This window comes from Rhinolophus sinicus, chromosome 15 (genome assembly GCF_057876585.1).
Source record: "Rhinolophus sinicus isolate RSI-liver-muscle chromosome 15, RSI-T2T, whole genome shotgun sequence".
Taxonomy (NCBI): Eukaryota; Metazoa; Chordata; class Mammalia; order Chiroptera; family Rhinolophidae; genus Rhinolophus; species Rhinolophus sinicus.
The window spans coordinates 113,952,351-113,970,838 of NC_142515.1; the positions used below are offsets into that span (position 1 = coordinate 113,952,351).

The window sequence follows — 18,488 nt, forward strand, 5'->3', positions numbered from 1 at the left end:
ACGTATGACTCAAAGCAGGCACTGTACTAAATTAATCCACAACATGTATACTTTGAGAACAAAACTTATGCAAAACTTACAGATTCTAAGGCACAACCCCAATTTGAAATCCTTGGCAATTTTAGTACCCTTTTTCCACCTGGGAAATACAATTTTCTGGTTTGCAAAGGAAGAAAGACCTTGATAATATTTTTGGCCCACAAACACTTCTTTTAAAATAACATCTTAACGTATTATGTGGAAATGAAGCCAAAACATATGGATTAAGTTTCCTATAAAGTACATATGGATTTTATGAAAACAGCAAAGAGCCTAGGATAAAATGTGATTTCCAAAGCAGATTAACGAGGGGTCTTTTTCTAACTCCAAAATTAATCCAAAGCTTTCTTGCTTTAATTAGATGCTGAAAGTTTCTTCTTCTGCTTTAGTGACTTTCCTAGTCGGAGTCAACATTTTTCACATTCCTTGGGAGGAAAAATAAGTAACAGAAGAAAAGAAAACATCTTCCTTCTATTATTTTCCCCTCTGTTCTCCTTCATAGACACGAGACACTACCTGGACCTCCCCACTTCCTCTCTAGCTTCCCCTCACTTTTGTATCGTTTTTTTCCTTTTCCACAAGACTACTCTTTTTTACCTTCCTCATCCGTATTTCCTCTCTTGTTTTCTTTTCATTCTCACACATTTACTAAGAGGAACTCTATCCTTCCCTCACCACGTTCAAGTCAAACAGAAGATCGTGGGTGGTACAGGTGGATCAGTTGTCAAGGAAACCTGTGGCTCCTATGGGTACCGACGTCCAGGAAGTTTTCCTGCACAACCACCCCTGTCGGCAGAATTATTCTTCCTCACAGCAGAGCCTGGACTCTCAAGTGAAGTCCAGCCCGGCAGGGACAAAAAGCTGAGAGAGGGAGTGAACGGAGACAAGCATGAAATTACAGAGAAAAGAAGAGGTAATGGGGAAATACGTTCTCAGAAATATTAACGAACAGCTCTGTCTTTCCTGGTGCTTCCAACCCTAAACCCATCAACACAGTGAAAAATCTGAAACTCAGCACCTCACCCCCTCCCTTCTCGGTAGGACAGCTCAGTACTTCAATTACCACTGGTGTGTGTTCCCAGCATTACGTAGCCTAGCCCCAGAAAGGGAGAGAGGGAAACTAAAAGCCTCCTCTCTGCTTAGCTCTATAAAGCTTGATCTCGGAAAATGGGTCCCGTTTCACCTGCTGTAACTATTATAATTGGCTCGCCAATGCCACTTGGAAATTCCTCTAAGAGTTGTTAACAAGGTGAAAGCAGCACTATCTACTTCCTGGCAGAAAAATCATGTACTTATCTTCCCAGCTTCAAATAAGAGCAGAAAATAGGAAGCTACGCATTAAATGGAAATCCTTTTATCCGAGAGCAAGACCCAGAGCCAGTATTTTCACAAATAAATTGGTTAAAAGTTCCCTAATTGGGATTTAATCTAATGATGGTTGCGCTACTAAACAGCGTTTCAAAGCTTGTAGTCTAATTATTTCTTTTTCGAAAAACGAATAGTAGCCACCGTTCCATGAAGTTATCTGGAGAGCGCAGTGCACGCTAATGAGGTTTAACGACAGTGTGACAGGACCACAGAAGAAGGCACAAACGCACCATCAGCTATCGAAAACAAAACAAAACAAAAAAGTCCGGCAAACTTCTTACCCTCATAAGTAATTAGCTTTCACCAAATTGGTAAAGAAAATCTTTGACCAGGTTTCAAAGCTTTGGGAACCAATATGCGCACCAGCCAGAACTGCTCTAGCAAATAGCAAATGTACCAAGGACTCAAGAAACACTCTTCCAATGCTCTACTCTGAAGAACTATACCCCTGTCGTCCCTTTCCCACTCCTGTGACCCCTCGAAACTTAATGAGTTCATTAATTCATCCAATAAATACTAACTGAGCACTAAATATGTACCAGGTATTATTCTCAATGCACAAAAAGGTTTCTGCCCTCATGGTTATAGCAGAGAAAAACAGATTAAAACTAAGAAAAAGAAATAAGTAAATGATACAGTTTGCGAGAGAGGGATGGTGCTATAGGATACAAGCCCTTCAACCCCCAGATTGTGACCTGTTTTCCCTCAAGGACTGTAATGTTTATCTTTACATCCCAGCACCTAATTAATACACTCTTGGCATAAAACACAATCACAATTCAAAAAAACAAAAAAAACAAAAACAACCTTTTAATGAACAAATGAGCAACCAAGCATTTTAACTGTTTTCAAATTCTCTAAGCAGGAAAATTATTAGCAGAGTTTTGATCTGCAATGGGCAGAATGAGGGGGAAAAAATGTAAAAGTTCTTGAAAAAGTCTATTGTATTTTGAGAAATCATGTATGTTCCATGATTACAGAGAAACAAGTAACAAGATGCGTCACCTAAGAGATCACTCATTTTAAGTCAGAGATTCTTAACCTGGGATCCCCAGATTCAGAGATGCATGTGAATACCCTGAAATTGTGAACACAATTCAGAGGAGGGGGGAAGTTGTATGTGTTTTTCTGAAGAGAGTATGACACAGATTGACAAAAATATTTTCCCTGTGTCACAGAAATATAATTTGAGAAACCCAAAAATAGGAATGAAGGCAGGAAAAAAAAAAAAGAAAAAGAAAACAAGAACTCTAAACAGCTCACAGCTACACAGTTAATATTCATTTGCATATGAATTAAATATTTCTTCCTTGAACCAGTGAGATCACAGACGAGCCATTAGGCTTCAGATTTATGAAACTCCATCAGAAGACAAAAGCTCAATGGAAATTACTCAGAACCAAGCTCATCATAATAATAAAATCATGAGAGAGAGAGGAGGGAAATCTAAGAAAATAATTGTGCATCACAAGGTGAAAAACCAAATACATCAATTCCTTTAAGGAAAAAACAAGAAAAAACAAGACAGTTTTACCTTTTCATGGTTTTCAATTAAGATTTCCACAACAATGTTCTGAAACTTTAAATCCATAATGGCAGCAACAGTTTCTTCCTGTGGCCTCATCAGAGTTGGTCCAAACACCACTCCTAAATTTGCCACAGTCATTAGGTTCTGCTTGGAGTGGTTTGAAACACTGATATGGATGAGGGAAAAAAGAAAGGTCTCTGGTTAAAAGATGGGCAAAAACTGTGCACTGTACAGTATTCTGCAACTATTTCCCTAAAAACCAGTACTTCATTGTCCTCAGCGTCTGCCTTTGCAATAACTGGCTCTGATGAGACCACCTATGATGAGGTCTGTGCCCACCTGTGTGCTTCTCTTTGATGTTCTGCTCTGGCCACAGTGGCTTTCTTAGTGAGTCCACGTATATGCCAAGCTTGTATCACTCAGAGGTCTCTCTTTACTGTGTCCATCTAGTTAGAACATCCCCCTCTTTGCCCAGATCATTACACTCCTGCTTCCAGGGACGACTAAGAATTACCTGCACGAGCACACAGAGCTTGGTCAGCGAACCCACGTTTACCCCTTTGGTCCAATGACCAACGTGGACAACTGTTCTCACCAGCCCTGCCACTTCATTCAGGTCTCATCCTCAGAGAAACCTTCCATAATAACCGTCTTTGTAGTCCCACACCCAACATGCATTCTCTATCCCCTCACTCGACAAATAAAAAGAATTTCAGGTGCTAAGTGCTGAAAAGACAAAAGTAATCTGTTTATCTTTCCTCTCTTAGATAGAAGAGACTTCATAAAAGTAGGGACTTTATCTTGTTCAACCATGTATCTACCAGCACCTATAAAGGCATTCACATTAAACCATCAGAATGAAGAGACACACTTAACACAGTGATCTTATTTGGGAATAAGGTCCTTGCAGATGTCATTCATTAACATGCGATCATACTGGAGATACGTATTAGAATGTCCAGCTTATCTGTTGACCAAATGCATGAATGGCTATCCCAGGAGTAGGACCCTTGACAGGTCATAATATTTTCTGGCCTTTAGTTCCTTTTTATGTAAAACAAAGGTTCTAAAACATAGTGTTCCCTAGCTTTCTCTAACCTCTAAAATCCTGTAATTATAGTAATTGAGGAATCACTAATTAGCCCTGGAGAAAGGGCTAATTTCTCCACTGAATTATTAGATTTTGCTTGCATTTTAAAGAGGGAATTAAAAGAATAGAATGGATCTTATGAAATAACTACCCATTACTGGATTAAATAAACTCAAAGGACACGTTCCAACTTAGAGTTAGGTAGGTGTGAAACCAAGCTAAATTTGCTAACAGACTTATAATCACATTTCCGGAATCTGTGTACAGGGAAATGTATAATATTTGCTTCTTTTACTTCAAATCAACCCCCAAATTGCTGGCAGTGATGTTAAGTAAATAATTATACAACTTCATGAAAGCATCATGTTTCAACCGTCTTGTCCAAAACACACACGATGAGTCAGCCGTCCAGCCTGCCCTTCCAGGTGTGGTCCCTGGTATTGTGTATACAGCCCCAATTTCAACCCTTACAGATCCAAGAATACTGCACAACACCCAGAGCAAAACGAAGCAAGTTACGAAGAAAAAAAGACTTACTTTGTTAAGTGTTTCACCAAAATATCCAACATTTCTTTATTTTTCTCTGGCAGTTTGTGCACCAAAAAATGGATAGCATTAACACGAGATTCCGGGCTCCCACTTTCTTTTAAAAAGAAAAAAAAAAAAAAAAAGTTAGTAGAGGACTCAGAATCAAATATATTCCCATATATCAACAGTTAGTTACAACAGCTCATTTGTTCAACATCTCCAAACAGAATTTAAACATATTTTGCCGCCTTTCAAAGGAAAAGAAAACCCATCTGTCCCCCTATTCTTACTCGCCTATGCCCCCCAATAAGGGGGTTTCAGTGAGGCTGCAATGTGTGCCTTTCCCTCGGCTGATAATTGAAGAATGGCCACCACCGCTTCTCCTCTGGCCTGCTACAGAGAAGAGTTCTCATTACTCCCTTGGATGGTCTCACCACTGGGTCACTGGCCCACAATGGACTGCAGATAAAATATCAGCAAACAAAGTCTCCCCTCTTTATTGATTGAACTTTATCTCCTAAAACATGTTGAAGGTTTAACCCCCGATATCTCAGAATGCGACTCTTTTAAAACACACTGGGATTTGTTTTAATGAAGTATGGTAAGACACATAGACAGGGAAACGACTGTCACGAAGGAAATAACTGTCACGGTTATCCTTACCGATTCCCAGAAACAGGAGTCATTCCATGCCACACAGGGCTACACGGGGAAGCAGCAGGGTCAGTCAGGAGGCAGAGGGAACAAGCGGAAAACGTAGGCAAGAAGTTTTAGTGTGGTTTCCACATGAAGGAACAGGAGAGGTAAACTAAGCAGGCTTAGGACTGGTTTGTTTGATTTCTTTCAGGGGTGCTCTGGAGTGCAGGCGTGGTCCTGAGTTTTCTGGTACCTGGCCCTGAGGTGATTAGGGCAGGACAATATTGGCATGGAGTGTAAGATCCCGAAAGATGAGGTTGGAGGAGGGAAAGTGAACTCTGTATTGGTTAGCTGGCATATGGAAAGCGTGCTCAGGTTTACAGTCTCTAGGAATTGATTAGTCTTGGAAAGGCAATCTCCCAGGATCGGTACAGCCCCGGATGTTAAAACATCAGAAGAAAAAGACACACTTAACACATTTGGAAATAAGGCCCTTGCAGATATCATTAGTTAAGATGAGATCATGTTGGAGATACATTATTAGAATGTGCACAGTAGTAGCACTCTTGGTGACAGTCCAAACTGAAACAGCTCAAGCAGCCATCAACAGAACAGTTTGTGGTATATTCATACAATGGAAAACTTTACTACAATGAGAGTGAATGAACTACTGGTTCACTCAACATGGATGAATCTCACAAGATGAGCCAAAGAAGCCAGATGCAAGAGTATATTCTGTATGATTCCATTTATATAAATTTCAAACGCAGAAACCCTGACCTATGGTGTCACAGGTCAGGGAAGTGCTCACATGTCATGGGGTGCATCGTGACCCTGTGGGTGTGAGAAAGGGCTTCTGGGGTTCTGATACTGTTCTATTTCTGACCTGGGGGCTGATTACACGGCTATCTTCACTTTGAAAAAATTAATTAAGCTATACACTTATTATTTGTGCACAGGAAAAATATGTGTTATGTGTCAAAAAAAAAGTTCACTGAAATTAAAATTATCCACATAAATCTCACCTGAAGATAAGCTAGTAATGTTTACGTTTAACCCTCTCAGAGTTTCTTTTTGTTTGTTTGTTTTTTTGTAATGAAATTTTCAGCTTATTTCATTTACTATATCATGGATATTTCTCCATGTCATTAAATGGAGCTCCATACCATCAATTTTTGGAACATTTAGGTTGCTTCCAATGTTTGTCAAGTTAAGTTTGTTCCAGTTTACACTTCTGTTAGTACCGTGTGAGAGTGAGGAATGATATTTTACACAGAACACAGCAGTTGCTCAAGAGGAAAAAAGCAAAACAAGCTTTTTGAAATGAAAAGGCACATGATAAAGCAGAACACAATCAAATCATATTACATAATCAAAGACTCTTAGATATAGACTACAATGGACATTGAAAACAAAAGCACAACTGTCTAGAGTTAGGTGATAAATTATACCCAAGTTTTTAATCTGAAGTTAAAAACCAAGATAATGCCTCACTAAATCAAAGTTGGAGAAAAGTGAAAGCAATAAAAATACAGTAACATTTTCAATTCATTTTTATTTTTAAAAATAAAATTAAAGCAGTGACTTTGAAAAATAGTCAAAAATTCCAAAGGAATAAAAGACTAACTTCCTACAATAAGAAATTTGACATAAAAAATTAAAAATTTTTGAAAACTTTGCACTAAAAAACTACTTCTAACTCATGTGTCTGTCTTGTCATTAATAATCATCTTTCTCCAAAGAAAACCTAATTTTAATATTTTTGGAATTATTACTTATTCAGAAACCCAAGATAGAGAAATAGTTTCCCACCTTCTAAGGATAAGGGTCTTCGTTTCTAAAAATAGTAGAATCAGTTTTGAAAAATAGCCCAAACCTCTCATTTTCTTTTCTGAGTCTGTCACACTGTCCAATCCTATCTCATTTAAAATCACACACATATTTTTTTCCATGTCTGCTTTTTCCTTCTTCTTCCAAAAAGAATTTTGGGAAGTAAGGCTTTTAAAGTAAAACCACTTTTTTCTCCATTTTGTTTTACTTTTGACGTTAATCAGAGCTTTCTATTAACGGGCATTTCCATGTGGCTACAACATGGTAATAACTTTCAGGTACTCAAAGTTTTCTAAGATAAATAATCTTCAGTCGCTTGTGCTACTATACGCATTTCATTATATTTGATATAAACTGACAGGGAACGAAAGGCGTACATTTTTCTAAAAATCTAGGTTACTGACTTACCTATTAACACCAAATTCTGACATATGCCACGGGCATGTAACAGCATAAGCATTTTTAATTGTGAAACTAAAAATTAGCATCCCCAACACTTAATGTCTATCTGCTTATGGTGCTGTGGCAACTAACAGAAATTGAAAAGATATGATAATAGCTTACGAGAGCTTATCAAAGATACAGGGGCAGATAAATGCTAAATTATTTCAATATTCAAATGCTATTAAGTCAATACTGCAATTTTAGGAAAGCATTAGCAGTAACCATTAGCACTTCTCAAGGGCTTCAGTCAACAGACATCAGGTATTCCAGTTCTTCCAGATCCTATCTACTTGGAAATTCATACATCAGGCTAAGATAGCTTGATGTCATTAAGCATCCAATGCCTTTAGTTTAATTGGGCATAATCCTTTGCATTCCTGCATAGACCAAGTAAACTGTTTTCCGTCTTATGAATACTATACTAAAAGTCCATTATATTCTCTCAAAAGATGAATGATGTGAAATAATAAGAAATATGTATTTTGGTCTCTGCTCCCAGTTCCTGACACAGAGTTCCTAGAACTATTGCGAAGAGGGGTGCTCAAATTATCTTTTGTTCTAATACTTAGTCTTTGATTCTAGTTCCTGACAGAGAGCTCTTAGGACCTCAGTAATTTACTGAGTGAAAGGAGTGTCTAACACCAACCTTCCAAGTCCCTTGGAAATTCCTGGGTAATAAGAATGTCTTTTGTTGTAATGAGGTGACTTTGGGTGGGCCCCTAGATGGGCGCAGGTTGTCAGAAAGATCTGGCCGCATTAGAAGCTCGGAATTTTCAGCCCCACCTCCCACTCTCCAGAAAGGTGCAAGAGGCTAGAAATGGAGTGCACAATCCATATTGCCATATTGCCTACATGATGAAGCCGCCATATAAATGCCAAGAGGGTTTGGAGAGCTTCCAAGTTTGTGAACATATTTACATGCTGGGAGGGAGGCACAGCGCAACTCAACAGAGACAGAAGCTCCTGGGCTCAGGACACTTCCAGACCTCGCCCTACGTACTTGTCATCTGGCGGTCCATCATATCCTTTATTCACTAATAAGCTAGTAAACCTAAGTTTGTGTTTCCCTGAGTTCTATGAGCCTTCCTAGCCAATTATCAGATCCAAGCTGGGGGTTATGAGAACCCTGATTTCCAGCCGGTCAGTCAGAATTACTGGGGATAACTTGAGACTTGTGACTGGTATCCGCAGTGGGGGCAGTCTTGTCAGGCTGAGTCCTTAACTTGTGGGACCTGATGCTAACTCTAGGTAGATAGTAGCAGAACTGAAGGGTAGGCCACTTAGCTAGTGTCACAGAATTGACTGATGTGCGGAAATAACCCACACATTTGGTGACCAGAAGTGTCAGAAGTGAAGTACTATGTGTGTGAAGTAAAGGAGAAACACAGGAGTGGTTTTTCTTGACAGATGGTCTCTAGTTCTTTTTAGCAATTTCAGTTAACTCTCTCAGCTGAGGGTTTACTTAGCACTCTAAATTTTCTCTAAAAGAGAAAAAAAATTTAATTTCCCAATGCGTTCAATATTGGACAATAAGTCAGTATTTCTTCAGAATGAAGAATAAAAAGCTTTTGCCTTTTGTGATGACAACAAAGTAATAAAATTAACTTTTGTATCATGCACTTCAGAAATTAACTCACACATTCTCAACAGAACTCTACAGGAAAGAAAACTGATGAGAGGAAATGAAAGGACCCAGGAGAAACCTTCAGATCTCTCAGCAGGGAGGGAAGAAGAGACAATCTCAACACCACAGCACAGATGGAAACTACCGCAGATGACTGAAAAGAATCAAAAATTAGTTTCCATGCTGGGGCGAGAGGCGGTAACAAAGATTGGTGAGGCTTGATAATTTTAGCAGTCAGCTCAGCTAACAGACACTTCAGCAAAACAAGGTAATCTCCGCCATTGTTAATGGAAAATGATAGTTTAACCACCATCCCAATTTCCCAACAATATTCAAAAACGGAGACTAATTTTGGCCACCTGATTTCTGTAACTGTTTTATTCAGTGCTTGAAAGTACATATGCAAAAGATTAGAGAATCTGCTCCCACACTGTTTCCTAAGAGGAAAAGTGAGGCTAGAGAACGGTGTTTACAAGAGATTCAAATAAAAAATTAAAGTCTGTATTAGAAATGCTGGCTCATAAAACACACCTATTTAATACACGTGCTTTTTCTCATTAAATAAGTAACTACAGGTCCCATTCCAACTGCAACTCCACTTAGGTGCAAATACATGCCAATAATTACAGTAGCTACAGTATTTCTTTGGAATAGGCCTGTTATTCCAATTGCGAAGACTATTACAGCATCTTCACAATATCGAGCAGCAGAACACAAGGTTATGGGCTAGTAGGTGATGGTACCTTTTGAATTTACACAATCGCTTCTACCACATTGTTCAGACGGCCTCGACAAACTCTTTCATTTCCTACCTTCACAGATTTCATACCACTTCTAAGTTCCTATTTCTTAGGAAGCCTTCATCTGGTAAAATACGTTGATAGTAACATTTCAAACATACTGGCTTCGGTTACCAGGCATGACAGTAATCATGATACGCACTTGTGGTAATTTAAAACTTTATTCCATAATCACTTTATGTTTCCCCGATTCTCAAAGGATTAAAGATGCTAGATTAAAACTGGCACTCTTCTGCTTTTTCCAGTCTCCAAGGCGAACAACATGAAACAATTGTCCTCCAAGTAGTTTAATTTCTCTTTCCCCAGTTTGCCAAAAATGCCACAGGGAAGAAATCAAAACAACTAAGCATTTGCTTGAGTTCCTGCCAAGAAAACTTTCCCCCACTTCCTTGATCACACAAATTCCCTTTAAAAAAAAAAAAAAAAATCCTATTCCATGTGAAAACAAAAGTTTTTCCCTTTTCCAAAAGCCTATTTTATATGTACAGTCTTCCTTCTGCGACATATTAGGAACTTTTACACTGGCCTGAGCAAAGACCTCACAAGAAGGTAACATTTTAAGCAACATAGGACCCAAAGGGATTGCTTTAAATTTTTCAACAGATTGAACTATGGAACATGTCCAAGGGGAAAAAAATAAAAGGAAATGAAAATACAATTACAGCTACTGTTGGTGCACCTGTGAAAACCAAACTTCAGGTTTTAGTCAGTGGAACTAGGGTTTTGAATTTTAAATCAAGATCCCCATAATCTGGCAAGTTACTTAACATCTCTCAACCTTCATTTCCTTGACTTTTAGATGCCTAACACTAGTGTATTTCAGAAGACTCTGATGATTAAATACCATGTGTTGAATATAAAAACTGAGGTGTATGATAATAGAGAGAAAACAAGAAAGCTTCAGATGAGTACGACTCACCAAAAATGTCATCACAAATTAAAATTCTACCAACTATGGGCCTTTTTCATTTAAGATTTTATCACATATAATTCATTCCCTATCAAATTTTGTATGGGCTTCTGGCATTATCTCAAAATAGTTCTTTTGCGTGTAATTTCCATCTACAGATCTTTCTAGGTGAAGCCATTTCCAACCTGCTAATCTCTTCAAATCCATTAATCTCCCCAACCTTCTGCAAGTTAAGTACTTCTGTGTTCCCACAGCATTGCGCTCAGGCCATTGTTATATATTTGATGGTACAGTGGGAGGTGTGTATGCCCCAATACTTGCTAGACAATTGACTCCTGGGGGCAGGAGTTCTGCTAGGGCATACATATCCAGTATCTACCAGCGACTAGCACACAGCAGACAATGAATGAATAGTTTGTGAATGAATGAATCCCTTTTGTCACCTTCTAAAAGGAAAAAGAAACCCAAGATCTTCTAAAGTGACTTCTATTTTTAACACAAATTACAATAACACAAAGTTAAATTTGCATGTGGAAATTATAGTGTATACACAACTGCCAACCACAAAAGTGTGTCTATTCACCGCTGCATAATACTTACTGACGGGAACAATGAAATCTCCATGTAACTCATAGGTCATCAGAGGCGCTGGAAGACTCCTGTATGGAAAAGACAGCTCAGAATTACTGAACAAATGCATTCTTTTTTTTTTAATACAAGGATATTATTAACTATGTTGTGCATTTCTTAGTTAATGTGTAAAACTTCCCTAGGGAATACTTTTACATATCAAAAAGATACATAAATCAAATGGATTACTTTATTCAGTGCTATCTGCACCAGGCACCATCAAAGCTTAAGCAGCCACAAATCCCTATCAGATCTAAACATGTAGTATTTTATATTTAATTTTGGAAAGTACCTTTACAAACATCTGGTTTTATATATAAAACTTCCTTCCACACATTAACTTATTTATCGTCAAACATTCTATCTAACCAAATATAAGCGTGTAATTTTGCAAATCATCACGAAAATATTAATTGAAGATGCCACAAAAAAATATATAGGAAAGATTAAACAAACTTAAACAATCAAATCCTCTCCTCTTAAATATGTCTATTATAAAAATACAATATCCATTTTTGGTTTATACCTAGGAGACAATAAAGGATAGATATGAAATGAAATGACAACTTAAAAAACACCCACATCATTTTAGTTTTCTACAAAACAGATTACATAAATGGTAGTATGTTTTTTCCTGTGATCAACAGAATGCTACAGTTCATTCAACCTTTAGATACATTTAAAATTTTTAAGAGGCCAGATCTCTGAACTCTAAAAACACTTAAAGAATACTTAGACAAGTATCAATCTGCACACTCTTTCTGGAGGGCAATCTGGCAAGGTATTAAGAATCTTTTAAATGTTTAAATCGTGTTACCCAGAAGTTCCCCTTCAAATGGTTAAAAAAAAAAAAAAAAAATCAAAGATACACGCACACAAAAAATTAAAACATATTCAAAAGCCAAGAAAAATAGTAGGGATAAAGGAGATCATTTCACATTGACAAAAACATCAATCCATCCACAAGCCATAATAATCCTAAATGTTAATGGCTCTAGTAACAGGAGTTTCAAAATACATGAAGCAAAAACTGATGAGACTACAAAAAGAAACAGACAAATCCACAATTAGAGCTCGGGATTTAAATACCTCTCTGTCCCAATAACTGATAGAACAAGTGGACAGAAAATCAGTTAGAATACAGAAGATTTCAACAAAGCTATCAACCAACTTCTCCTAGTTGGTATGTCCTCCACCTAAATGGCATTCAATCCAAATGTATTCCTTCCCCAGTGTGTATGGAACATTTATCAAGATAAACCATTATTTTGGGCCATAAAACAAATCTCAATAAATTAAAAAGGGTTCAATTTATACAGGATATTTCTCTGATTATGATAAAAATTGAATCAGAAATCAGTAACAGAAACATATCTGGAAAATGCCAAAGAAAATGAAATTAGGAAGTATTTTGAAATGACCACAGAATTTGAGAGTTAATTAAGCAGTATTTGGGGATAAATTTATACTGATATTTATATTAGAAAAGAAGAAAGATCTTAAACCAATGGCTTCATGCTCCATCTTAAAGAACCAGAAGAAAAAAAAGACTAAATGAAATCCAAAATAAGAAAGAAAAAGAGAGAAATCATAGCAGAAATCAAGTAAAACAGAAAACAATAGACAATAATGAACCCAAAAGCATTTCTTTGAGACAATAAATAAAATTGACAAATCTAGCCAGAATGATAAGGAAATAAAAGAGAAAAAACACAACTTATAAATGTCAGGAATGGTAGAGCTGATAGCAAAATCACTGCGGCATCTATCTACAGGTATTAAAAAGAAAACTCAACAATTTAGATGAAATGGACAAATGCCTTGAAAGACATAACTACCAAAGCTCTCTCCAGAAGAATTATTAGGTAACCTAAGTAGGCTCACATCTATTAGAGACATTGAATTTGTAGTTAAAAATCTTGCCAGTAAGAAAACTCTAGGCCCAGGTGACTTCACTGGGGAATTCTACTAAACCATTAAAGAAGAAAGAATACCAATTCATACAAATCCTTTCAGAAAATATAATGGGATACTTTATTCTTTGACATCAGCATTACCCTAGTTCCAAAATTAAAAATGTGTAAGGAAATTACAGACCAACACTACTCATAAATATAGATGCAACTATTCTAAATAAAATGATAGCAACTCAAATTCTCAAAGATAAAGGATACTACATCATGAATATCTTGTGTTTATCAGAAATGCAACATTGCCTAAATATTAATACAAAATCAATGCAATTCACCATCCCAGCCACCTAAAACTGAAAAACTCTACGATCATCTCAATAGGCAATTCAAAGAGAAAAAATAGTTTTTACCACAAATGGTACTGGAACAACTGGATATCCATATTCAGAAGTGAACTTGGATCCAGACCCCATAACTTACATAAAAATTAACTCAAAAATAGATCAGAGATCTAAGTATAAAACCTACAACTATAAAATTTCTAGAAGAAAATATAAAAGAAAATTTTTGTGACTTTAAATTAGGCAAAGATTTCTTGATATATCACTAAAAGTACAGTCCATAAACAGAAAAATTGATAAATTGGACTTCATCAAAATTAAAAACTATTTGAAAAACACCATTAAGAGAATGAAAAGACAAGCCACAGACTGAAGAAAACATTTACAAAGCACATATATGAGAAAGGACTTATATCCAAGATATATAAAGAATTAACAAAACGCAATAAGAGGACAAGTAACCCAAGTTTTCAAATTGCCTGAAAGACATGGACAGACACTTCACCTAAGAAAATATATAAACAGCAAAAGACCACATTACAAATGTTTGCCGTTATTAGTTATTATGGAAGCACAAATTAAAAGTACAATGAGATACCACCATACACCTATTAGAACAGCTAAAATTAAGAAGACTGACCATATCAAGAGTTGGCAAGGATGTAGAGGAAATGGAACTCTTGCACATCATTGGTGGGAATGTAAGCAAGGACAGCCACTTTGGAGAAAAGTTTGTCAGCTTACCAAAAAGGTAAACATACACCTACCATACAACCCAGACATTACATTCCTAGGATTTATCCAAGAGAAAGAAAGCCTATCGTCATAGATTTGTACACAGAGGTTTTCAGTAGCTTCATTTTTAATAGCTAAAAGCTACAAACAACCCAAAAATCCATCAATAGGTGAACGAATTAAAAAAATAAAAAATTGTGTTGTAGCCACGCAATGGAACACTACTTAGCAACAAGAAGGAATGAACTATGCTACATGCCACAACACAGTTGAATTTCTAATTATGCTGACTGAAAAGAAGCCAGATTTAAAGGAGAGGGAGAAAAAAAAAAACACACATACTGTAGCATTCCATTTATATGAAATTACAGTAAATACAGATCAATGTATAGTGATAGAACTCAGACCAGTAGCTGCTTAGGAATGAGGAAGAGAGGGAGGGATTTCAAAGGAGCAGGAGGAAACTGCAGGACCAGAAGATCACTATCTTGATTATGCTGATGGCTTCACAGACATATATACATATGGTCTTTTAAAGCCTGGAAATTACCCAACTATACACTGTAAATATGTACAGTTTATTGTATGCCAATTACAGTTCAACAAAACTGTTTAGAAACAAAATATATGCAAAAATATATTTATAGGTTATGTTCCCTACATAAAATTTATGATGGTGCAGAAAACACACGCACGACTACAGACAGTGAAACTAAAACTTAAAGCACTAGTGAACTGTTCTCTTCTTTCCTCTCTTTCTCCCCTTCATTCCCTGCACTCTCATTTAAAGAAAATGAAATCAATTATCCCAATGCCTAAATAATGAGAAAGACATAAACCTTTGGGGGTTTTGTTTCAAAACACGGAAAGGCTATGGGGCAAAGAATGAAAGTTAAAAGGTGATGAAAAGAAAAGTGGGAAAAATGAGAACGCTTAGAAAAACCAAAGAGGGCATTTCCTTTCCAATAAAAATGAATTTGTACCTAAATATCTTCTATAAGCTTCTTACATCATTGCCATATGTCTGCTAGGCAATGTAGCATAAAAAGTAAGTATTAAATGTTGTTAATGCTAGAAAAGCAGTAATAAAAATGACAAGTTCCCCATACAAAATCTATTATAACGAGTCACCATATCTCTCAATTTCCCACCCAACGTGTTCTTGAGCTACCTTTCGTTGCCACCCGTTGGGATCTATCTGGGAATATAAATCATAATATTTACCTATGCTGGCATTTTCTTCCCCAAAAGTCCCATTCCAATTTCCAGGCTTTAAACATTTCCTCCAGGCAAAATCATTTTACTAAAAAGTCACAAAACAGCTCATTTGTCCCCTCACATGGGAAACTGTTGTAATGAACACATTGCTGGAAATCAAAATTATGGTGTGAATAATGGGAAATCAATCAGAGGGCTGCTATTCAGCCCTCTAACACATGAAACTTTAAAAAAAAAGAAAAAAGGAAAATTTTGCCTCGAGTAAGCAGCAGATGGAGATGTCATGTACTCGTATATGTCCATAGTATATCTTTTTCTGTCTCCCAGATGCTGGAGGGTTTGCTTCGTGTTTTAGTTTGGTGTTTCGGGCGTTTGGCTATTTCCCTTCTACTACCTCCAATCTCCCACCCCATAAGGTGTCTGGGTTATTTGCAGTGAGAATTCCAAGGGCAATAACTTGTTTGATGAGAAAAGCTGTACTCAGGTACGTGTCATGGTGCCAGGAGCGACAGGGCTGGGATTCAAACCCAGGCAGGCAGGCTCCAGAGACCACGCCCACGGCCATCACACTGCATTTCCTCTTGTGCTGAAAGACACGCACTTGCTCAGAACACAACTGGGGAGCCAAAATGGAGGTATATAAAAACTGAGTTTTCTCCTCTTTGGTGCATCACCAGAAGAAGTGTCAATTAAATCCTAATTACTGAATTTTAGTTGCTAAAAATAGCACAGGGGAAAATAACAACAACCTTTCAAACCTCCCAAGGCATCTGCCTTGGATAATCACTTTATCACATTCAGGCAGAATGTGTATATTGTGAAATTATATAATAATAGCATCTCATATTGTTGTTCTGTAAGCAGTGTTTGCTTAAAAGTGGAATTCAACAGGATGAAGCAACATAATGAGAGAAAACCGCAGAAAAAGCAACACAAAACTAGGGGCAATAAGAAACCAGCTTCAGAGTCTCAAAAACCAAAAAAGAAATTATATGTACTGAATAAAACGATCCTCTAGTTTATTAAACTAATTCCCCCCAAAAGGAAAAAAAAAAAAAAAACAGAACCATGTGGAGCATGGAGAGAAAACATAATTTACTACAGAAGAACTGAATTTCAGTCCTTCCTTTCCCACCAATACCTGAGTTACTTTGGTCAGTCCCCTTACCCGTACCAGGTATGAGTTTAGCAAACAGAAAAATGAGTGTAATGCTTCCTCCTAGAGTGGCAGCACCCACTACTGGTCAAGTGAACATACACACTTCTTCACATTTTTATATCCCTCGCCCCTTCTGACCATCATCCACCTAATTCAGGCTCTCAAATCAACCTCAACACTGCTGCCATCAGGGACATTTGGGAGGAAGATTGGGCTGTTCTGTGCATTGCAGGAATTTTAGCAGCCCACCCCTGGCCTCCAGTCATTACACACCAGTAGCACTCCCTCTCCTGCAACTGTGACAACCAGGAATGTCTCCAGATATTGTCAAATAATCTCTGGGGGCCAAAATCATCCCCAGCTGAGAACCACTGCTCTGATATCTGAATGACACAGATAGCTCTAAATGCTGGGGATTCTGCAGTAAACTTAACACGTAAGACGTCTACCTTCAGGAAGCGTACATTAAATCGCATGGGAGGAGCTAACAAGATTCATTTTGACCACAATCCTCATCTAAACCAGCTAGTAGTCACTATCAGTGGCAAACTAGACATAAGCGTGTCGATTTAGACTTAATTTTACCCCATCACTGATTAGAGATAATAAGAATGTACTTCATAGTTTAAGAAAAAAATTTCAAATAGTGGCCAAAAATATCTTGCTTAAATTCTCAAAAATATGTAAGATATACCTGAATTCACTGATAAATTTTAATATCCTTAAAAAGCAGAACAACCCAACAACAAAGCCCTCCTGATATAAAACAACACGAAGAATACAGCACCTCTATGATGCATTCTGTCAATAAATAACCTTAACCTGACTCGAATGGTCTATAGATTTAACTAATAGTTTACAGGAAATATGGCGGCTAGAGAAACGTGTTAGATGACACCATAGGACAGACACTACAGTCATACCCAAAAAGTAGAAAAGTCTATTTTAAAAACTGACCCTGGCCTGGTTTATCAACAAAAACAACCCTGGGAAGTGGGGGGTGCAGAGGGAGGAGACAGTGCAGATTAAAAGGGACTTAAAGCATATCAACAAAATGAAATGTTTTGGCATTGTTTAAATCTTGTAGGCATTAAAACACATATACAAAGACTTTTGGGGAGGGAAAATCAGTAAAAATGGAACATAGACCGAATACTGGATACTAATTGTGTTGGGTATGATAGTAATTACATTCCTTCTGTCTTTTCTACATTGTCTTTTTTTTTTTTAAGTCCTCATCTTTTTTGATATATATATATATATATATATATATATATATATATATATATATATATATATATATATATATATACACATACATACACACACACACACACTCAAGTATTTACGGACATAGCAATATGCTGTTTTAGAAACTCTTTCAAATACCATCCAAAAAAAGTGGCAGGTAGGGAGACTAATGAAAAAGGACAGAATGTGTGGAAGTGAGTGAAGAAGCAGGAAACGGGGCCATGTAGATCCATTACACTAATCTCTCTGGTTTTATATATTTGAAATATTTAAAATGCATAAATTTTTTAAAATACAAAATCTGTAATATAAGTTGATTCTGATGTGCTCATTGGAACTCAAACACTGTTTACCTGAAACGCAAACCTATGTGATGGTTAAAAGGAACTGACCCTGGGGCAGCTTGTGGTAGAAAAATCAAAGTCCTCAACAGAACCACAGCAT

The 18,488-nt window shown here is 37.0% G+C and overlaps 1 protein-coding gene across 3 annotated transcripts in view; it reads right to left on the reverse strand.

The window, feature by feature from the left end:
* ARHGAP10 (Rho GTPase activating protein 10) overlaps nt 1–18,488 on the reverse strand; it is a 244,328-nt gene that overhangs the window by 65,950 nt on the left and 159,890 nt on the right. For all 3 annotated transcript variants that reach the window (XM_074338459.2, XM_074338458.2, XM_019730730.3), the window contains 3 exons: nt 11,398–11,456; nt 4,563–4,668; nt 2,942–3,101 (listed from right to left, as the gene is read on the reverse strand). In XM_074338459.2, coding sequence (XP_074194560.1) covers nt 2,942–3,101; nt 4,563–4,668; nt 11,398–11,456 — 325 coding nt within the window. The remainder of the gene's footprint in view (nt 1–2,941; nt 3,102–4,562; nt 4,669–11,397; nt 11,457–18,488) is intronic.